The sequence below is a fragment of the Acinonyx jubatus genome, chromosome B1, assembly GCF_027475565.1.
Source record: "Acinonyx jubatus isolate Ajub_Pintada_27869175 chromosome B1, VMU_Ajub_asm_v1.0, whole genome shotgun sequence".
In the NCBI taxonomy this organism is placed as follows: Eukaryota; Metazoa; Chordata; class Mammalia; order Carnivora; family Felidae; genus Acinonyx; species Acinonyx jubatus.
The window spans coordinates 140,012,044-140,035,145 of NC_069382.1; the positions used below are offsets into that span (position 1 = coordinate 140,012,044).

At 42.2% G+C, this 23,102-nt stretch overlaps 2 protein-coding genes across 2 annotated transcripts in view; one reads left to right on the plus strand and one right to left on the minus strand.

Moving 5' to 3' along the window:
- SEPTIN11 (septin 11) overlaps positions 1-873 on the minus strand; it is a 122,693-nt gene extending 121,820 nt beyond the window's left edge. Inside the window, exon 1 of the mRNA XM_053217219.1 lies at positions 729-873. The gene's annotated coding sequence lies outside the window, so the exon portion shown is untranslated. The remainder of the gene's footprint in view (positions 1-728) is intronic.
- Positions 874-967: 94 nt separating this feature from the next.
- SOWAHB (sosondowah ankyrin repeat domain family member B) lies at positions 968-5,681 on the plus strand. Its single transcript, XM_015080075.3, has one exon. It carries the CDS (start codon positions 1,261-1,263, stop codon positions 3,619-3,621), a length of 2,361 nt encoding a protein of 786 aa, XP_014935561.3. The 5' UTR covers positions 968-1,260; the 3' UTR covers positions 3,622-5,681.
- The last annotated feature ends 17,421 nt before the right edge of the window (positions 5,682-23,102 follow it).

Consider the following 23,102-nt stretch of genomic DNA (forward strand, 5'->3'; position numbering starts at 1 on the left):
AAGCTCCAATCTACAAATGGACTGGATATTAGGAAGTTTGCAGGCTCTCAATGGAGAATGAGAGTCAAGCCGCCATTCTAAGGTTGGGAGCAGTGGGGTTAAAGTAGGCAAGCTTGTAATGTGCACCTTAATAGGCTTCAACGTGTGGGGAGAAACCTTACATTCTGAGAGGAAAGACAAGAAACACCACTCAGGCCAACACAAAAGGGACTGTACAAAAATCTCTTCTGTTCACAAACTTTGGAGTAAATAGAAGCAAGGTAACAATAGACAACAAATACCTTGACTGCATAGTTCCTGTTCCCTTAAAGCTGCTGGGGCAATCAACTATCTGATTTTTCCTAAACGTGAGACAATTACTAAGGCAAAGAAAGGCCGAAACCAACCGGCAACTTTCAGCATGATTTCTCCTTTCAGTACAGACTTAGGTGTATTTAGATCTCTTGCAGCCGGGTGCCGGAGGAGAAGCCGGGACAGTGTGTCCAGATCAAGGAAGGCTTATTTGGGACGCAAAGTCTTCAATACCACGACTTCAATACCACCTCAGGGAATCTGAAATTACTACCCCAGAGCGTTAATAAAGGCACCTTTCTGGGAGACCGCAGAATGCCAGTAAATGTACACCTTCTTCCCCACCCATCGACTTTCGCCATGACTTGCGCAGGAACGGGTTTTCCTTGCTTTCGTTTCTATGTGGCTGAGACCCAAAGGAGCGGCCGGTCGCTTACCTGCTTTCCATTTCCCGGCCCGGGAGGGGCTCCGCGTCCTGCAGAGAGGTTCGCTGCCGGCTCCCTCTGGCTGGCGACTCACCTACGGAGCTGCCTCTGGCTGGGACCAGCCTGACTCATCTGGGAGAGGTGGCAGGGCCGGGGAGACCTCAGAGGGCGGAAGGACAGGAGGAGGCGGGTCGGGCCCTTCCTCCAGAGCCAGGGAAGAGGCGTCGCCGGGGCGCAGGTGAAACCGATTCCGACCTATCCCGGGAACTTTCGCTGCGGGGACTCGCTGGGAGAGGCCCGCGTCGCGCAGGGGCGGTGGGGGAACCGCCCTCTCCCACCCGGACTGCGTGCGGGGGCTCAGCCCGGGGGCCTCGCGCGCTCTTGGCGCGCTCCGGGACTGCACGCAGCGCCGCCCTCCACGGCTGATGGAGGCGGGTGGCGCCGCCCCGAGCGCAGGTGACACACCGCAGGCCAGGGTTTCGGCTGGCAGGGGAGAGCTCTGGGAGGGCGCGGACACCCGGGGCCAGGGGACGACAAGGCAGCGATGGCCCGAGAGTTGAGCCAGGAGGCACTACTGGATTTTCTGTGCCAGGCTGGAGGAAGAGTGACCAACGCCGCCTTGCTGGGACACTTCAAGAGCTTTCTCCGAGACCCCGACGCGCCCCCCAGCCAACACCAGCGCCGCCGCGAGCTCTTCAAGGGCTTCGTCAACTCGGTAGCCGCAGTGCGCCAGGACCCCGACGGCACCAAGTATGTGGTGCTCAAGAGGAGGTACAGGGACCTTTTGGGGGAGGAGGGGCTGCAGCGACCCCGCGACCCGCCCGCTGCCGCCGCCCCTACAGGGAGAGCTGCTCCCCGTTCCCCGCAAGGCGCGCGCCAAAGGGATCCGCCGCCGCAGCCGCCCAGGAGGCGGCGGCACGAGAAGGGGCCAGAGGAGGAGCCAGCAGGTGCCGCAGCCCCAGCCGCCCACGCAGGTTGTAATGGACTCACCGCCAGCCGCACCCGGGAGGCAGCCCGGGGAGGCGGCGGGCGGAGGGGCGGCTCTGGCCACAGGGCCGGAGCGAGGTGCGCGGCTGTGGAGACGCAGGGCCGCTGCTGCTGGGAATGCCACCAAAACAGCCTGGAGGGACTCCCGGACGAGCAGGTGCTCGGCGCAGTCCCAGACCCCGCCACCGCCACCGCCACCGCCACCGCCGGGGACAAGCCGGCGCGTGTCCCGCTGGCCCGGGATGATCGCGAGCCTCCCGGGCAGCAGCCGGAAGGCTTGCCCGCTGAGCACGCACCGGTGCCCACAGCGCCCTGCTCTCCTCCTGCAACCGTCGAGGCTGCTGGAAGTGGGGCTTGGCCGCCTCCTCTCCTGTCCCTCCCTACTTCCCCTGCAGACCAGCCAGAGCTGCTGACCCCGAGCTCTCTGCATTATTCCATCCTGCAGCAGCAGCAACAGCGCACTTGGGAATGGGTGGCCAGACATCCCCAGATACCCCAGGCCCGGAACCAAGGACCCATCAGAGCCTGGTCAGTGCTGCCGGACAATTTCCCCCAGATACCATCTGAGCCCAACTTCTGTGTCCCAGAACCTAACTCAGAGCCTCTAGACCCCTCTCTTTCATCTCATTCTCTCCTTCCTGTTGTTCCGGAATCCTGTCCCCAGAATACTCCATTGACAATCTTTCGTAGCATTCGTAGTCAGCTGTCCCTCCAAGATCTGGATGACTTTGTGGACCAAGAGAGCCATGGCAGCGAGGAGAGCAGCAGTGGGCCCAAAGAGTCCCCAGGGGGTTCTGAAGAGGGGCTGCAAGTTACCCTGGGAACCCCAGATTGGAGAAAGCTCAGGGATCCGGCTGGGGGCCTTTCTCCAAAAGAGGGCAGCCCCAGCAGGAGCCCTCAGGGCCTCAGAAACAGAGGGGATGGTCACACCTCTCAGCAGGTCTCGACAAAGGCTAATGGCCTTGTAGGCCACCCCCAGGAGTCTTTCCCCTGGCCAACTCCTAAGTTAAGGAGAGCCCTCAGGAGGAGCTCACAGGCAGGGAGAGCCAAATTGTCTTCTTCCGATGAGGAGTGTCTTGAGCAGGACTTGCTGAAAAGGACTCGTCGCCCACCACGGTCCAGGAAACTCTCCAAGGAAGGAGCAGTGTCCAGCCCAAGAGTGGATGCTGCTTTGACACCACAACCTGCAGACATTAAGGCTGCTGCTGCTGCTGCTGCTGAGTGGCGTCCTCACACCCCCTGGGCCAAGGGTGGGGAGGAATCTGCAGCCTTGGTCCCGCACAGACCTGAGCACAAGTCATCTCTGGTCCCCCTAGATGCCAGGGAGCATGAATGGATCGTGAAGCTTGCCAGTGGCTCTTGGATTCACGTGTTGACTTTGTTTTGGGAGGACCCCCAGCTGGCTCTGCACAAAGACTTCTTGACTGGGTACACGGCCTTGCACTGGATAGCCAAACATGGTGACCTCAGGGCCCTTCAGGACTTTGTCTCTAGTGCACAGAAAGCCGGGGTTACTCTTGATGTAAATGTGAAGTCCAGTTGTGGATATACCCCTCTGCACCTTGCAGCCATTCACGGCCACCAGGGGGTCATCAAAGTGCTAGTGCAGAGGTTGGCTTCTCGGGTCAATGTCCGGGACAGCAGTGGGAAGAAGCCATGGCAGTATCTGACCAGTAATACCTCTGGGGAGGTATGGCAGCTACTGGAGGCCCCTCGGGGAAGGCCCATTTTTCCTGTCTATCCTTTAGTCCGAAGCTCTTCCCCCACCAGGAAGGCCAAGAGCCGGGAAATATCTAGAAATATCACCCGGAAGTCTTCCCTTGCTGCACTACTCAAAAGTCAGCACAGCAAATGGAAATTGGCCAACCAGTATGAGAAATTCCCCAATCCAAGGGAAAGAGAAGAGTATAGTGACTGAGGTGGGCCCCTCTTTTGAACATGCAGCCACACACCACACACCAGCACATCCTTGAGGTGTTCATTGAGAAAATTCAGGGGGAATAGAAAAATTGCTGAGGCGTTGGTAAGGAAGAGATCGTCTGACGTGGTTTACCTCGTGTTTACCTGCCTGGATTTTATGTCAGCACATCCTGGACCTTAGGGGTCACCCAAACTTTCTGACAGCTCAAGTCTTTGGGCCATTGAAACCTAGACACAGGGCAGAGTCAGACTTAAAACCCAGTAAATAGTCTTCCTCTTTCCTTGTCACCACAGATCTGGGCACAGTGAGCCACATTGGTTTTCAAAGCAGCAGCCCCAGGCCTTGACTACAGAGAGAACAGATGTTTAAGAAAAAGGGAGGCAATTCAAGGGATTGAGGAAGCTCACACAAAATCCTCTGGCTAGTACCTCTCTGGCCTCTATTCATTTGGAGAATAAATCCTGGCTGAGTGGAAAGCACCACGTTTGAAATCAGATGGCTCCTATTTTCTTCTTTTTCTCTTTTTCTTTCTTCCTTCCCTTCCTGCCTCCCCCTCCTTCTTCCCTTCCTCCGTCCCTCTCCTTCTTTCCTTCCTTCCTCCTTCCTTCCTCCCTCCCTCCTCCCTCCTTTCTTCCTTCCCTCTTCTTTCTTTCCCTTTCTTTTCTTTCTTTCTTTCTTTCTTTCTTTCTTTCTTTCTTTCTTTCTTTCTTTCTTTCTTTCTTTCTTTCCAAATCAATGAAATAAAATTATTACTGGAGAGTGGAACTTATTTTAAGATTCCTCAGCCCTATCTTCAGATCTTCCTTTGAATTCAACCTAAGGTGGCTAATATGTGAGATGATTAATACCTTATTTGTATCTCTTCTCCACGATTAGAGAAGCAGTTAGGTAGGATCCAGTTATGACTGGCATTCAGGCTCTGCTTTTTTAAATAAATCAACCTAAGGGAAACTTTCCAAATGTAAAAACTGTTGGCTCATTTGCATAGTTGCTGAAATCATCTTTCATGGAAACTCCCTGTGTAACAAATGGCAAAATCAGCATTAGTAGTTTTCAATAGGATGGAAGAGCCAATGTTCATATTCTGGGGAAGCAATAAGGGTTAAGAGGTAAATGCTTCCCCACCGGGAATTTTCTAAGCTGCTAAAAATATAATTTAATTTGCACTAAACTTGTTGCCAATTAAGATTAAACATTAGCCTTGAAGTGCTGTATCTCTAACAGGAAGTGTTCCTTTTATTTGTTTGTGATGGTTCTGATCTCTGTGGGTCCATGGAATGAGAGAATGGCTACTCTGTAAATTGCAGTAGAACATTAAGATTTCAGAATGTAAATTCAAAGAGAGCTGAAATATTAAATTTCCATATGGAAATTGTTAATATTTTATGGAATGTTTTCATGTGCAATGTCAGTGATGTATTTTCACAGTATTTTTGTGTTTCTTCTGGTTATTTTTCACCATTGAAATATCAACAAATCTTTATAAGTTATTGTACTTATGCTGATTACTATTGACTTTCTTCTTTAGAAAATTGTGTTTCAAATGAGTGTCAAATATTTCTTTCTTTATAGTTTTACCTTATAATTTTGCTGAAATAAATATAATTCTGTTCAATTAGAAAACATACGAAAGATAGGTATAATACATAACTCTACAGGTTGTTTTTTTCCAAAAAGACCTTTATAAGAGATGAAGCTTTGGCAAATCAAATCAAGAAAAAAACAACGATCACAGACGGTGGGGGCATGATTAGGAGAAATGAAATTTGAAAGCATAAAAGATAAACAACTATATAAGTACCCTAGTGAGAGATTTTCAAGGAAAAAAATTTATAAATATCAACTTTTTTTAAAAGTCAAAGAATGTTTTTACCTTACCATATTTTCATCACAACATCAATTTATTCAGCAAACATATTATTGCCTAGTGCTGTGGGGTTTACAAGGGTGAGTGTGCTGTGACCTCACCTTTCTTGAAACTTACCATCTAATTATTCTTCTTAACTTAAAGTCTAATGAGGTTTGTTGCTGATTGATGTATACCTTATCTTGCTCCCAAGGTGTCTTTCAAAGCTGCATTATATTAGATATAAGCTTTTAAAATGAGACAGAGAGTGGGGCACCTGGATGGCCCAGTTGGTTAATTGTCCTACTCTTGATCTCAGCTCAGTTCTTGATCTCAGGGTCATGAGTTCAAGTCTCACCTTGAGCTGCACACTGGGTGTGAAGCCTACTTAAAACAAAATGAGACAAAGAGAAAAAAGATGGTACCAGGAATGAGGACAAAACAACCACTATGCAAGAAAAAATTTTCAAAGTGTCCTAAGTACAAAATTAAGCGCTGCAGAGAATTTCAAAGGAGAGATTTCCTTGGGCTGGGAAAATCAGGGAGGGCTTCATGGAGGCCTGAATCTTCAAGTGAATGCTGCTGGCTTTCCAAATAAACCAGCTTTATTGGTTCTACCACATTCTTGACATCTGTTTCAGTGTGTGATTTGCATAGCACTGGTGTTGACAGATGGCTCACTGGTTAGAACACAGTCCTGGGTCTCATGTTGATTCTTATGAGGATTCAGGTTCCTTTGGCCTTTGTCCACACATCATACTTATGGCTTTGGTTAACTCTCTTACATGGTCAACATTTATGTTAGGAGGGGGCAGGGCTGAAGAGGGTACTGAGAGCAGAGTAAAATACAAATCTGATTGTGTCACTCTCTTGCTCAACTTGTGAAGTCCAGGCTAGGAGGGCTGACAGGCCTACAGCATATTTTTCCAGCCTCCTGCCAACCACTCCCTGGCATGAACCCTACACTGCAGCCACACCAGACCCACTGGAGTGCTAATGGCCCTACCCTCTCAGTTTCTGTCTTGGTGCTAAATTCCCTCAGCTCAGAATCCCTATCACAGTTTAAGTGGCAACCTTTTCCTTATTTTTCAAGGGACAGCTCAAATGTCAAGCCTCTAAGAAGATTCCAGGGTAAACACCTCCAAACCAGAAGATGCATAGCTTTTTCACCAGAATTCTCATAATGCTGTGCACACACTTCACTGAAAGTTTCTGCCACAGGGCAGTTTAATAAATTGTTTGAATGTTTTATTTTTCCTGAAGACTTTGAACGTTTGAAGATTGGAGAATACGTTTTCAATGCATCAAAATTTAGCAGATATTTATGGAACATCTACTATGTGACAAAGATATAATTCTTACCTTCAAGAAGTCATAATCTATTGGGGAAGGAGGGTCACTGAAAAAGAATTTTAGCACCGCAAAGTAGGTGGATAGATGTGTGCATCTAGACTATGAGAATAGTATTTGTGGAGGATTTTCTTTGTATTAGGCTCTATGTTTGTAGGACATACAACATGTTTATAGAAATACAACATCCAATAAGGTGGACACATTTCCTGCTCTCACAGCACTTTTCAGGACCAGGGAAGTTGAGAAGGTAAAATGGAGTTGCCTGGGTGGCTCAGTTGGTTAACTGTCTGACTCTTGATTTTGGCTCAGGTCATGATCTCAGGGTCGTGAGATCCAGTGAGCCTCTGTGGGACTTTGTGCTGGTAGTGGAGCCTGCTTAAGATACTCTCTCTTTCTGGGGCACCTGGGTGGCTGTCAGTTAAGCATCCAACTTCAGCTCAGGTCATGATCTCATGGCTCGTGAGTTCGAGCCCCGTGTCAGGCTCTGTGCTGACAGTTCACAGCCTGGAACCTGCTTTGAATTCTGTGTCTCCCTCTCTCTCTGCCCCCTCCCCTGCTCCCACTCTGTCTCTGTCTCTCTCAAAAATAAATAAATGATAAAAACAATAAAAAAAAAAAGATTCTCTCTCCTTCTTCCTCCACCCCTCCTCCTCATGCTCTCACACTCTCTCTTGAAAGAAAACAACAAAAAAAAGGTAAAATGGAAGTTAGTCTTTGAAGGGCCAAGTGGAGAAAGAAGGAGAGAATATTCCAGAAGAAGAAAGGAGCTTGAGTAAAGCTGCAGGGTGTGTTTGAGGGATACTTGGACACCTGTGGCTGTGGCGAATACACAGGCTGAAGTGAGGTAGTGTGGAAACAGATGAAGATATAACGGTAATTTAAGGCCAGGTTGAGGAAAGGGTCTTTTATGCTATGTCAAGAAATATAGGCATTTTTGGGGCGCCTGGTTGAGCGTCTTATTTCAGCTCAGATCATAATCTTGCCATCCATGAGTTCGAGCCTGGCATCAGGCTCTGTGCTGACAGCCCAGAATCTGCTTCAGATTCTGTGTCTCACTCTCTCTCTCACCTCCCCTGCTTGCACTCTGTCTTTCTCTCTCTCAAAAATAAATAAACATTAAAAAAATATTTTTAAAGAAATATAGGCGCTTTCTAAGAAGCTAAGGATTGTCGAAACTCCTCCAGAAAGCCTTAGTGTTATTGCAAATATAGATGATTTCCTAAAGTCTTAATATGAAGACAAAAATATATATCAAAGTATTAGGTAGGATGTACTTAGTTTAAAAGTTTCCCTTTCAAATCTTTCTTAAGTCTTCAGTGTTGTTAATGCTTATTTGCCAGGAAGTAGTGGTAGGCAACAGAATAATTTAACAAATGGCAATTTAATAATAAAGACAAACATCAGAAACTGTCAGATAACCTTAGCTCAATCTCTTGCCTTTTTGTGTAGACATAGTTGTAAAGTAGTGAATTTCAATCTTATAAATATATATGGTATATACCACAGTCTTATTTCCTGCTAGTAAAATCGCTTATGGTTCAACATTTCAGGATGTTACCTATAGCATGCCAAGACTTCCGGACGTTTTTGATTGTAAATTTTTAAATTTTTTTTTAACATTTATTTATTTTTTGAGAGACATAGAGACACAGAGCACAAGTTGGGAGGGGCAGAGAGAGAAGGAGACACAGAATCCGAAGCAGGCTCCAGGCTCCGAGCTGTCAGCACAGAGCCCGACGCCAGGCTCGAATTCACAAACTGTGAGAGCATGACCTGAGCCGAAGTTGGACGCCCAACCAACTGAGCCACCCAGGCGCCCCTGATTGTAAATTTTTAAAAATAACTATTGAGATTCAATTCCTATACCATACAATTCACCTATTTAAAACATACATTTCAGTGGGTTTTAGTGTATTCTCAACCATCACCACAATAAATTCCTGTATAAGTTTGAGACCCACTGACCCAGGCAATGGGAAGCCATTAACAATTTATTGCAGGGGAATGCTTTATGTAGACTGAAGCAAAACAGATTCCTCTTGCTAGGGTAAGGGAAACAAACAAGAAGCAGAGACCAGTTACTATAGTTTCTTAGATTTATGTTAGAAATATTACAAATATCGTAGCCAGATAAGGTGAATAAGATTGGTTGCCTACAGTGAGGAGAGCAAATTCTAGTCAGAGAGGCTGATTTGGTTGAATAGAATTAGGGAAGAACCAAAAGGGTCTATTTTCTCTCATCTGTAAACTGCCCTTGTTCAGTGATTATATCATTTGATTACTCTGATGACTGTCTAGGTTCATGATGCCACTGGATCTAAGAGTGTCAAACTCTATATGGGCTGATCAGCATAGCAGAGCTAGAGTGTGTGCTTGTGTTTGCTAACATCAAACAAATAATTCAAAATGTGTAATGAAAGCATAGGGAGGTTCAGTACTTAAGCACATGACAATGAAGCTAGGTTGCCTGAGTTCCTCTGTGCCTGGTCCACAATAGATCTTGAATAAATGTTAGCTGTTACCTATTTATTTATTTATCTATAGAGGGAGAGAGCATGTGCATACAAGCAGGGGAGAGACAAGAGAGAGAATCTTTTTTTTAATGTTTATTTATTTTGAGAGAGAGAGAGAGCGCGCATGAGTGGGGAAGGGGCAAAGAGGGAGAGAGAGAATCCCAAGCAAGCTCCACATCATCCGCATGGAGCCCCACAGAGGGCTCAATTCTACAAAACTGTGAGATCACGACCCGAGCTGAAATCGAGAGACGGACACTTAACCAACTGAGCCATCCAGGCACCCCAGCTGTTATTATTTTTAACACCATTTAAAATAAGCAGTTCACTTTAAATTTCCATCTATGCTGGAGACAAAAATCCTCTGGTTGATTAAAAAGGTGCTACAAGAACAAGGTTTGCTACTCAAACGTTTTTCCTTATGCTCCTACATAAAAAAGATGCTCGCATTTCTCATTTCTGATGAAAAAGTCTATTTAACTATCCCTTGTGTGTAACAATCACTAGCTATTACGATATGTCATTAAACAGAATTATGTAGAACTGAAGTCCCATAAACTGACAGTTGTCAAATTAGAAGTTCTGTTCTGGCCTGGAACTAAAACCCGGGCAAAACTGAAGAGGTAAGGTTTATGAGGAGTTGAGTGTGTGGTTATTTGAAGCCATTATCACTTGTGAAATTTAAAACATCTAAATTCAACTATGTAGTAAACTTCATCAAAATTTCACTAACTTGGTCAAAATGAAATCTCATTGAAGTGGATTAAAAATTATTGACACTGGGGCACCTGGCTGGGTCAGTCAGTGGAGTGTGCAACTCGATCTCAGAATTGTAAGTTCAACCCCCACGTTGGGTGTAGAGATAACTTAAAAATAAAATCTAAAAAAAATTATTGACATATTAAATTATTCCTCCTTTTTGGTCTGAAAATAGTACTTCTTGATACCCACTTCCAAGTTTAACTCTTCTACTTTTTAAGAGTTGGGTTAAAAAAAAAAGCATTATTGTATGTAAATTATGCCTCAATTAGGCAAGGAAATGATAAGACAAATAAAGATAATTTTCAACTAGTTTGTTGGGACCAAAGCCAGCACCCTGTTTTGAGAGGGTCTAATTCTTTTCTGTGTTCTATTTCTTCTGTTGAGATGAGTAAACACTCCCAATTCTAGCAGTTTCTAATAGGTATTTCTATACCATCAGTCTTTCTGAAACCATAAGAGTTAATCTTACAGGACTTGAAGCTTTTTGCCATTTATGTCCTGAAATACAATCAGCTTTCCACTGAGCTCTTATCTTTTGCTGTCAACTAAGGAAGTGATGCAGGGACATGAATATAGTGAAACCAAGCAATTTACCTCAATCCCACGAGGGGTCTCATAGTCCGAATGACTGAGCCAGTCAAGGTAGGACTGAGACCAGGAGGAATCAGGCCAGGAATAGTCCTATTTCCTTAGTGGTCTGAGGACTTAGGCTTGCCGGATCACATAAGGTTGTCTCGATGAGAGTATTTGGAGTTTCTAATTAAAATGAACTTTAAAAAGTGAGCAAATGAGGGGCGCCCGCGGGGCTTAGTTGGTTAAGTGGCCAACTTTGGCTCAGGTCATGATCTTGCAGTTTGCGAGTTGGAGCCCTGCTTCCAGACCCCTCCAGATCCTCTGTACCCCTCTCTCCCCGCCCCTCCCCCGCTCACGCTCGCTCTCAAAAATAAATAAACATTAAAAAAAGTTTTTAAAAGTGAGCAAATGAGGGGTGCCTGGGTGGCTCAGTCGGTTGAGCGTCTGACTTCGGCTCAGGTCATAATCTCTCGATCCGTGAGTTCAAGCCCCGCGTCGGGCTCTGTGCTGACAGCTCAGAGCCTGGAGCCTGTTTCAGATTCTGTGTCTCCTCTCTCTGACCCTCCCCCATTCATGCTCTGTCTCTCTCTGTCCCCAAAATAAATAAACTTAAAAAAAAAAAGTGAGCAAATGAGTATTCATTCAGCTAATGCCAATAGCTTTGTCTGAACTGATGGTCTAGGGAGTCATATTGATTTTTCTTTATGGAAAGGGCTAGCATATATCACCTACATAGAGCTAGCTATGCCTTTACAGTGTATGTTGACTGAATGTTCTTAATTTTCACCTCGTATGACATTAAATTGCTCCATGCTGAATATAATATCTCTGTGAGCCTTGATTTTGTGAGGAAAGGAGAGGGGAAAGAAAAAGAAAAAGAGACCAATGGCATCAAGTTGGCCTCTGATCTTCAGGATGGAAGGTACTGAAATGTGCAATATTACTAACAGGTAGCAGCAAATTTGGGGAAACCATAAAAGGTGGATTTTGCTTTATCCTGAGGCCAAATCTTCTCACAGTAGTGATTTTAATTCTTGATTCCTAAGGGGCATATGACCTAAGTAACATTTCCTAATGGCATATAATTAGCTAATCCGTGGAGCCATCTCTCTGTGCATTGCAGAGAGATCAGAAAATATTGCCCTGATTTCTTGGGCAAGATTCCTGATGCCTGTTACAGATGCTTGGGAAAACCGAATTCTAGAACCACCTTTCAAAACTGAGGTATAAGCACTTCTTTCAGAATTAGTGTGAATTTCAGTGTAGATGATATTTCACAGGCATTTTCTCTTCTGATCTTCGTTCTTGGCCAGCTACAGGCTTTAGTCAGGGACTGACTGAGGGGTTGAAACGCAAGACTACTTATTAAGATGGTAAAATTATTTGAAAACATCAACTACTGGTGTTATTGATATTTTTGTCACCCCCACACCCACCATGTATGTTCTAAAGGCGTAATAGGGAGTTGAACTGGTTGTAGCTGTATTCTTCCACCATAGGATTTATTGTACTTATTTAAGATGTGTTCCCAATTGTTAGTGAAGGAAAGCATCTGCATGAGGCAGCTAACCCAGAGACCACTAAAATTCCTAATCCTGTGAATAGCCTGTGATTCTTTGAGAAAAGGATTAATTCTCTAAGCACAGAGCAAAGACAGACATCTGTAGGCAGAAGTTGTATTAGAGGTTACCTGACCGTAACTCTCTGTCTCTTACATGTGTGACACCTAACACGTTCTTGTGGTCTCTTGGGTCCAGGTGTTTTCCCTATAAATGCTTCTTCAAAGCATTAAAAGCCGAGTGGCAGAGCAGGTGGACAAGTATCACCTGGCAATCCCAGCACTGTGGGCACAAGATGGCTCTTATTCTGCCATAGTTAATGCTTCCCTCTTTATTGTGGTACATCTCTGACTCAGATTCTGTTTTGGAGGTTTTAGTGTGGTATATTCTTCAGTTCAAAACTCCCTATGCCTTTATGCATTGTCTGTGAGTTGGGAAAATGTTGAGGAAATCTTATCTATAAATGTAAAGCCGCAGCACCTAAATACTGACTTATGATGGAAAATGGCTTTGAAGTAATGGATTGTTGGTGTTCATAAAAAGAAATAGAAAATTTATATGAGGAGGGGTTAGTGAAGTAATGTTTTGTGATGTGGAAAGGTACCACTATAAATATTCCCATTATCTGGTAGGTTTGGGAAATGGATTGCTTTGATTAATAAATTATTCCAGTTGACAGAGTTTTCTTACATATGCTTTACATAATTAATAGTTTAAGATAATTGAACTACAGTTAAATATACACAGCAGTAAAACTAAGCACAAAGTAATTTATGTGTTTCAAAAAACCATGCAGATCTTTAAGTGCTTTGTGCTTATCATTATGAATATCAATTATTTCTGCATTAAAAAATTTTTAATGTTTATTTATTTTTGAGAGAGAGAGAGAGACAGAGCGCAAATGGAGGAGGGAGCAGAGAGAGAGGGATACACAGAATCCAAGCAGGCTCCAGGCTCTGAGCTGTCAGCACAGAGCCAGACATGGGGCTCGAACTCAGGAACCGTGAGATCATGACCTGAGCTGAAGTTGGACGCTTAACCAACTAAGCCACCCAGGCGCCCTTTATCTCTGCATTTTAGATGCACAGAATCAAAGTCAGTTGATGAAAGTTTGAGTTTTATAAATTTTACATCATTTGTATGATTTAAAAAAATTTGAAAATCATACAAATAATACAAGCTTATTGCTAAAAAAAAAACAAAACATCAGATAACACAGGTAAAGAGAAGAAAAGAACACAAAAACTGCCCTCATTTCACCTTAAGGGAATTACTTATAATATTTTTGTGTGTATCCTTCCAGAATTTATAACAAAAATGAAACAATGCTATGCATAGCAGTTTCCAACTTATTTTGTTTAATGTATTGTTATTTTCCCACTTGAATTAGGTATTATATATTGAGTTCAAGGTAAAGAAAAGTTTCTGTCTTCAGATGGCTGAATGTGGGCCACTTGAGAATTTATTTGTTGACCAGATTCTGCTTCAGTGTCACTTTCTTTCTCTGGCAACCAAGGAACTATATCTCAAATGTACTAAGTGTTGAATTATTTAAAAAGTCATTCTTTGCATTCCTTTCATTAGAAGCAATAATTTTCTTTTGTTTTTGTCCAGCTTCATTGCCCATTGTTCTGGGTGCACGATTTTTCAGGTACGGAGGCCCCTCCTCCAGGAAACTGGTTGCCTGCTCCCACCCAGGGAAGGAACTCCCAAATATGACTACCCATCTCTCACCTGTAACTGCTTATGGGGCAGCGGAGACGTGAGACAGGTGTGGGCCAGATATGATTGAAGAACCTTTACTACGCTTGACTGCAACTCAAAATGGGCTAGATCTACCACTACCACTGGTCCAGTTTTTTTATCTTTATTTTTCCTGAGAGTTAGGGAGTCTATTTTAGAACTACTTCACCACTCATCGAAAGGATGCAGAAGGGAGAATAGGAATCTAAAATATTTTAAAAAAATTTTTTTTAATGTTTATTTATTTTTGAGACAGAGACAGAGCGTGAGCATGGGATGGGCAGAGAGGGAGGGAGACACAGAATCTGAAGCAGGCTCCAGGCTCTGAGCTGTCAGCACAGAGCCCGACAGGGCTCGAACTCACAGACCGTGAGATCATGACCTGAACTGAAGTCGGACGCTTAACCGACCAAGCCACCCAGGCGCCCCGAATCGAAAATATTTTTATTTTATCATATATTACATCTTATCATAGATCTTTTATTGAAAGCATTTTCTGAAGATGAGCAATGTTGTAGTTTTATTTTTTTCGTAATAATTTTTAAAAGCAATTCAGTCATGCTCACAGAAGATATAGTCTAAGGAGTAATAAATTCTAATGATTTCCAATCCTTTACATTCCTTTTTAACTTTGGGTTGCCTAATTCAAACTAGCTTGCGTATTTCATTTTGCCCTGCATTATTTTCATTAACAACATATTCCATACATTAAAACTATTTTCAGAACAAATGTAAACAATTTAGTTTACATTTTCAATAGCCAGAAGGTACGCCGCTGTGTTAATATATGATAGTTTGCTTAGCTATTCCCCTACTGTTTGACATTTGGGTCATTTCTCAAGGTCACAAATAGTACTGATGTCAATATCTTTGTAAAAAAATAATTAGGAGGTTCTTTTATTTCTTGGCTATTTTACCAGGTGCAATTTTAGGTTTTTTGTTACATTTATCAGCTTGTACTTCAGAAAGATTGAGTCAAGGTAAAGTGATACCAGCAAGGAAGTAAATATTAAGGAAATCTGAATAAGCTGTAGACTTTAGTTAATACCAATATGCTATCAATGTTGGTTCATTAATTGTAACAAATGTACTATACCTGTTTATGGTAATCTTATTAGTGAGATATTACTAATAGGGGAACTGTGGGGGTGGGGGAGGCAGTATATCTGAACTCTATGTACTATCTCAGTTTTTCTGTAAATCTAAAGTTGTTCTTAATAAGTCTATTAATAGATAGGAAGGGAAGTACAGAATAAAGATGGTAACATGTTAACATTTGAGGAATAGGAGTAAAAGGTAACTAGTTCTTTGTTCAGTTCTCGTAACTTTTCTCCAAGTTTGAAATTATTTCAAACTAGAAAGTTAAAAAATATATAACAGATTATCCCTTTCTTGAACTAAACCTAACCTCAATGACCCAACAATAATTATTCCTTCAATGTAATAAAGGGATGTTGCCGATATTGTTAATTAAGGTTAGTCACAGCCAATGGGAATCTCAAATGACATGTTACTGGGCAGAATCTAGGTCCCTGCAAGGAGGAAGTGGGCAGGGCTGGAGGAGGAAATAACTACAGGCTATTTTCTGGCCAGAGAAATAAAGGTTCCAGTGTAATCCTGAAGTATATCCTAGCAGCCACTTGAGTTTAAAAAATTTTTAATGTTTATTTATTTTTGAGAGAGAGAGATAGAGCGCAAGAAGGGGAGGGGCAGAGAGAGAAGGAGACACAGAGTCGGAAGCAGGCTCCAGGCTCTGAGCTGTCAGGACAGAGTCCAACGTGAGGCTTGAACCCACAGACTGCGCAATCGTGACCTGAGCCAAAGTCAGACGCTTAACCAACTGAGCCACCCAGCTGCCAAAATCACTTGAGTTTTAAAAGGGTATCTTGAGCCCTTGTCTTCTCTGCTGGTAGTTTTCCAAAGACCCCACAGTCTCCTGACCTAACCACTCCTTCACCCAGCCAATTTCATAGAGACGCCCTCTGGAGAGGGGAAGAGGTAGATATATGCACCGGCACCAACCCCTTAACCTGAGGTAAGAAAAAAAAAGGGGGGGGGGGTGGTGGGGAGAAATAAGGAAGAAGTTAAATTATACAGTGTAACAACAACAGCAGCACAGCGGTTGATGGGTGTGTTGAAGCAATTTTTTTCTTACAAGCTTCACTTTATGACTCAGACTCTTGAAGAATCATTGTGTTTTAATTACACGCCTGACGAAGAAGTGGAACTCGGGGCTGGCTACAAATGGAATAAAATTCCCTTTAGAATTAGGTGAAAGCTTCCAGCAAAGATTTCCTTTTCCTCCCAGAATAGTCTCCAAGCAGTTGGATGTATTATTTGGCAAGTGCTAGGATGGTGATCACATGGAATGTGTGGACATCCCACCTTTTCGCCTCTAGGGCACCTCTGGGAGAGGAATCCGTGCCAGACAGCCAGACTCTTACTGCACCCTCCAAGTTTTAAGATGATAAAATTACACTGAAGCACTGAGGAGATATTATCATTGTTTATGTGAAGTGCATGTCCAGTGACTGAGTAGCAGAGATTCTTAGAATCAGGAAAGGAAGGTTAGAGTGATTCTTCAGCTTGTTTTTTTACATTGACAGACCTATCAAAGTGGCCAGTTTAGTAGTGATAAAAGTGACTGCTCACCTATAGTGTTATTATCCCAAAATGACAAGACTTAAGACACCGGTTGAAATTTAAAGCATAGGCGTTTTCTTTTTCTTTTTTCTATTTTCTATTTTTTCCATCAGAGCAGGCAAGCAAATGTGAAGTGCTCTGTAAAGCTTCCAACTTGGGGTGGCAGGGGTCAGCCGTGCTGTAGGTCGGTGAACTTTGCAGAATTTATCTTCCATAGCAGACAGAGCTCAGGACAATTGGCCACTTCTGAATTACAAATAGGTCATGACCTTGGAAGATTATGGGAAGCATGTTTTTCATAGCATGTGGTCTATGGCTCATCTGTATCGTTACTTCTCTTTTTAGAAAAAAATGGTAGAAACCTAACCTCCAACCCAGATTTAGTGAGTCTGAACCTCTGGGGCCAGGACTGGGGAATCTCATTTAATTCCCAGGTTCTGGTAATTATTCTGCTCACTGAAGTTTGAGGACTGACTTCTGCTCTGCATTCCTCAGGCATTGTATAATGTGGAAAATTTTGGATAAGACCACCAATATTTCCGGGAGTCTGAGAGAGTTTTTGCAGTTGATTTGGGCTAAATGTTTTTTGAATTGCCAGTTTCCTACAGGATCTCATAAAACATCATAAATCTTTGTCCCTATATTCTCAAAGTCAAAGTCCTAAACAAAAACTTCACCAGAGACACACATTTTAGTCAGAAGGGTTTCAAAAAAGTTTCATGTTATTTGCTTCAATGTTTACTACACTTTTAGAAAAATTATAATGGTAATAAAATCACATTTAAAATTTAGAAAAGGGAATAAAAGGGAAAAGTCATATATTATCCCACCACACACACCATACCATTGTTAGCATTTTGATATAGTTCTGACTACAGCTTTGGGATTTTCTCTCCTCAATAGTTGTAGTCATAGGATAATACAATTTCTACCACATTATTCTAGATTCTTCTTGAACATTACTTCTAATACCTGTAGAATTTATGTAGCCCTTCCTTTATTACCTATTGAGGGAGCCTGTTTCCAATTTTTAATTATTTATTAAAATTTTTTTTTTGTTTATTTATTTTTGAGAGACAGAGAGAGACAGAGCATGAGTGGAGGAGGGGTGAAGAGAGAGGGAGACACAGAATCAGAAGCAGGCTCCAGGCTCTGAGCTGTCAGTACTGAGCCCAGCACAGGGCTTGAACCCATGAACAGGGAGATCATGACCTGAGCCAAAGTTGGATGCTTAACTGATTGAGCCACCCAGGCACCCCTTTAATTATTTATAAGTAATTCTTCAGTCAGTACTTTTATGCAGAAAACATTTTCTGCATTTAAAATTGTTTCCTTAGGATTTTCAGAAGTAAAATTACTTGGTTAAAAAGTAACAATTATTTTTTGAAACGTTTGTACAAATTAATGCAATTTCAATCTGGGCATAACAGATGGTCCCTAAACTTTATTCGTATACACTTAAAAAAAATCAACCACTAAAATAATTAGTCATGAACGTTAGTGATATATATATGTCTGTACATATACACTTGTATATAAACAATTCACTAATTATCATTCTTCAATGATAGCTCCATAAATCAGTTTATGTAGACTTCTGTTAGTGAAAGAATCATTTAACAGAGGCTTTTGTTGCTTTGAATAGAGTATATTCTGTGAGTGTTCAATCTAACAGTTTCTCCCTGTGTGCCTCCCAAGATTCCAGGCACTGTGCTAGAGAATATGATACACATATTCCTCCTAACAGAATCCAGAGACTAGGGATGTGTTGGTAAAGACAGTAACAAGCAAGTACAAAATAATATGGTGAGTGCTGGAGTAGTATTCTTTACCTTAGATTAAAAAAATGTTTTTAATGTTTACTTTTATTTATTTTTGAGAGAGAGAGAGAGAGAGAGAGAGAGAGAGAGAGACAGAGTGCAAGCAGGGGAGGGCCAGAGAGAGAGAGGGAGACACAGAATCAGAAGCAGGCTCCAGGCTCTGAGCTGTCAACACAGAGACTGATACAGGGCTCAAACTCACAAACTGTGAGATTGTGACCTGAGCTGAAGTCAGACACTTAACTGACTGAGCCACCCAGGTGCCCCCTTCTTTTTTAAATGTTTACTTTTGAGAGAGAGAGAGAGAGAGAGAGAGAGAGAGAGAGAGACCCAGACTCCGAAGCAGGCTCCAAGCTGTCAGTCCAGAGGCCTACCGGGGGCTCAAACTCACCAACCAGATCATGAACTTAGCCGAAGTCAGGCGCTTAACCGACTGAGCCATCCAGACACCCCACTCTACCTTAGAGTTTAAGGACGTCTTGTTTCAGGTTAAGTGGTCAGGGAAGGCTTCTTGAAGGAAGTATGGTCCGAGCTGGGACCTAAAAGGATGAATGCACCTATAAAATAATCCCAGCAGCCAATAAAAATATCCTGGAGAGAAAATAGTTGCACAGTTTCTCAAAAAGTTACCTACATGAGTTATCATATGACTGAGCAATTCCACTCCTAGGTATAGATGCAAAATAATTGAAAACGTATGTTTACATAAAAGCCTGTGCACAAGTGTTCACAGCAGCGTTACTCATAATATCCAAAAAAGGAGAAATAACCCAACTGTATACCAACTGATAGAGAAACAAAATGGGATATTTGTTCAGTGGAATATTTTTCAGACATAAAAGGGATGAAGTTCTGTTACATGCCACAACATGGATGAACCTTGAAAACATGATGCTAAGTGAAAGAATCCAGACACACATTGTATGATTTCATTTCTATGAAATGTCCAGAACAGAAATGTCCATAGAAGGAGGGAGGAGCTGAGTGGTTGTGGGGATGGAATAAAAAGGAATGGGGTATGACTGCCTGTGGGTATGGAGTTTCTTTCAGGGGTGATGGAGATGTTAGGTGGTAGTTACAGTTGCGTAACATTATGATTTATACACTTTAAAACGGTTAAATGGTGAATTTTATGTTGTGTGAATTTTATCCCCATTTTTTAAATTGAAAAACAAATTCTGAAACAAGAGCGCATCACTTTTGAGAAACTGAAAGAAGCTTAAATTACAGGAATGCCTGGAACAGAGAGTGAATGGGGAGTGCTCAGCTATGAACAGAAATGGGTAGCTGGCCCAGGTCTTGGAGGGCCATAAAACCTGTTACAGAGCTTGGCTTTCTCCTGAAGGCTCAAAGACGCCATTGGAGGAGATTCAGTAGGGTGGTGACCTGACCTGTTGACGTGTGTTTTCCAACGATCTTCTGAGTACAAAGGAGGAGACCCAGAGGTTATTTTACCCACAGGTTGTCAACTAGTTCAGGACTATTACAAACTGACCTGAGAAAATTGGATCATACACAGCACTCAGCTTCTTTTTGTAAGATGACAGTAACTGCTCAAGAAATTTAAGGTGGGAGAGACAATTAACTACCCACCCACCCAACTCAGTCATGACACATGAATAACTGGTTATAATAAATGTGAGCCTCCCACCAAATTCTGCTGCCTATTTTTCCAGAGCAAACTCCATTAGCAAGCAGCATATGGTTTATACCACCTGTTCTGTAAGCTCAATTAAGTTCCCAGTTTTTTGGGGTTTTTAGGTGTGTCGGTCTGATTAAAAGGTTCTCTTGAGGCACATACAGTCTCCTTTAATGGTAATGTCTTACATAAGTATGGCATGACATATTTTAAAAGTAAATTATAAGACTATAAGTAGTTTTCAGGAGACATACATGATATCTCCCCTAATAACATTACTGCAATTTTTAATTTATTACTAGTGTGTTTATTGTTGGCATTACAGTAAAATATTCCCAAAGGCATTGCTGTAATTTTAACTGTTTATATCATTATTATTTATTATGTTATAAATCATAGCAATCAAATTTACTCCCATCTATAATATTATAATTTTTATGTTCTTAAAACTTGTCATACATGAAAAATACAGCAGAATGCAGACACACATATAAATGTTCTTCTTGGAAAAGAATGGGCTTTTTGTTTCTCATAGAGGCGCTCAGATTCTTTAGTGGCATGGTTGATAATTTGTAAGATGGGAAAATTTGAATGTCCTGATAATCCAGTTTCTTCACTTTATAAATGGAAAAAAAAAAAATGCCTTGTCCAAGATCACTCACACCAGCAATTGACCCAGCTTCTGCTTCCAAGCCATGTCTTCATGTACCAGTCATGGCTGAGCCATCTGGCTCATTCTTGTCAATTTACCAACGAGAGGCTCATTTCTGCACCTCTCATTTTATCTAGGTCTAGGTCTAGATCTGTATAAAATTCCAACCACCATTCTAGACACTGAAGATGCAGTGGTGAACAAGACATACAAAGTGCCTGTTATCATGAAGTTTATATTCTGTGGGGAGAAAAAGGCAATGAACAAAAAATCATAAGTAGACAAAACACACAGTATGTTACATTTTCCTAAGGAAAGAAATGAAGCATGGATGAGAGTAGAGAGTGTTAGGGAAGTATGGAGGTTTAAATTTCTCAAGGGGGTGATCAGAGAAGGCCTCACAAGAAGGCTATAATCTTGATGCCAAGGTCTACCATGTCCTTATCACATTCATACATTTTTGACCATGCTCCACACAGTTCTTTGACCATAGAAGACATTCAACACATATACTGAATTTAATATTTCATATACTGACACTTGAAGTAAAAAACAAGCTAAGAGCCACCCCCCCCACCATAACCATTTTTCCCTAGAAGAATGCAAAGAATCAGAATTTCCATAAAACTAGAAAGGTCCTTAACTATGGAGTAAACTTTGATATTTAGTTATTGTTTTCATTATTTTTATTTTTTGTTAGGAGTTTCATTTTACCAAATATGGTATATTTGATATCTATATTATTTGCTCAAAATTAGTGTTAACAGGGAAAGAAGCATATTTTGATTATTGGCAGAATAGCTCTTCACACAGACAAGCTTAGGTTGAGTTTCTTTTCTGAAATTCCATAAAATCAGTCACTGTGTCATGCCTGGAACTAAGGGAAGAACTTTTTTCAGAGATTAGTTTAGAATAAACGAGGTATGCCACAGACACAGGAAGACTTCCAATCCAATTTGTTTCCTGTGTAAGAAACACCAATATGCTCTGATTCCTTGGTGTCTCTCTCATTTTTACTAAGCATTTCTAGGGGGGAGAGGATGACAATTACCCAGAACTTGTTAAACGTATCTTCCCAATGAGATTTTTCCAGTAGAGAACCAAAGACCTAGTTCATTTACGTAATTAGCAGGAATTTATTGAGAATTTACCCTGTTCAGGTCCCAGTGGGGGCTATGAGACTATCAAAGGACCACAGAAGGACTACTAACTGTCTCGCAACTCCTCATGACTGTTGTCCAGGAGAAAGAACAATCCCCTTTCTTTTTGTGCATCTTCATTAAGCAGTAGTTGTTGTTGGCTAACACATTTCACTGCAGGTAGAATAGCAGAGGACCCTTGATCTCACAGCTGGAATACCTGCTTCTTGGCCAAACCTCTATCTTTTATTTTTTTAATTGAAAAAAATTTATTGAGACATAATTCACATATCATACAATTTATCTTTTTAAAGTGTACAATTCCGTGGCTTTTAAATATTCAGGGGTGGTATAGCCATTGCCACTCTCTTATTTCAGAACACTTTCCTCCATCATTCCAAAAGGAATCCCCATCCTCATTAGTGTGCCTCCGTTTCACCCCAACCTCCCTCTTAGCCTAGCCAACCTACTTTCAGTCTGTATGGATTATTCTGTTCTGGAAATTTCATATAACTGAGGTCATGCAATATGTGGCCTTTTGTGTCTGGATTCTTGCACTTAGCATCACGTTTTCAAGATTCATCCACATTGTAGCATGTGACAGTACTTCCTTCTTGTTTATGGCTAAATACTATTCCTTGAATAAATATACTACATTTTATTTATCCATCAGTTGGTGGACATTTTTTTTTTTTTTTACTTTTTGCTGTTTTTACTTTTTGCTATTTTAAATAATACTGTTCTGAACATTTATGTGCAAGTCTTTGTGTGATATGTCTTCAATTTTCTTGGAGCGGAAGGCTGCAATTAGAAGTGGAATAGGGAGCCACCTGGGTGGCTCAGTTGGTTGCACGTCCAACTCTGGAATTCGGCTCAGGTCATGATTCCAGGGTCGTGGGATGGAGCCCTGAATGGAGCTCCGTGCTAAGCATGGAGCCTGCTTGAGATTCTCTCTCTCTCTCTCTCTCTCTCTCTCTCTCCCCCACTGCCCCTCTGCCCCATTCGTGTGCTCTCTCTCTCTCTCTAAAATTAAAAAAAAAAAATCTTAACGAAAAAGTGGAATGCTAAGTCATATGGTAACTCTATATTTAACATTTTTAAACTCCAAATTGTTTTCCAAAGTGACTGAACTATTTTATACTTCCACCAACAGTGTGCTAGGGTTCCAATTTCTCTACATCCTTCCTCACCAACACTTGTTATTGTCCATCTTTTTTGTTAGAGCCATCCTAGTGG

What these genes read in the sequence shown, in the direction of transcription:
- SOWAHB (XM_015080075.3), top strand. Translation starts at nt 1,261, where the DNA reads ATGGCCCGAGAGTTGAGCCAGGAGGCACTACTGGATTTTCTGTGCCAG.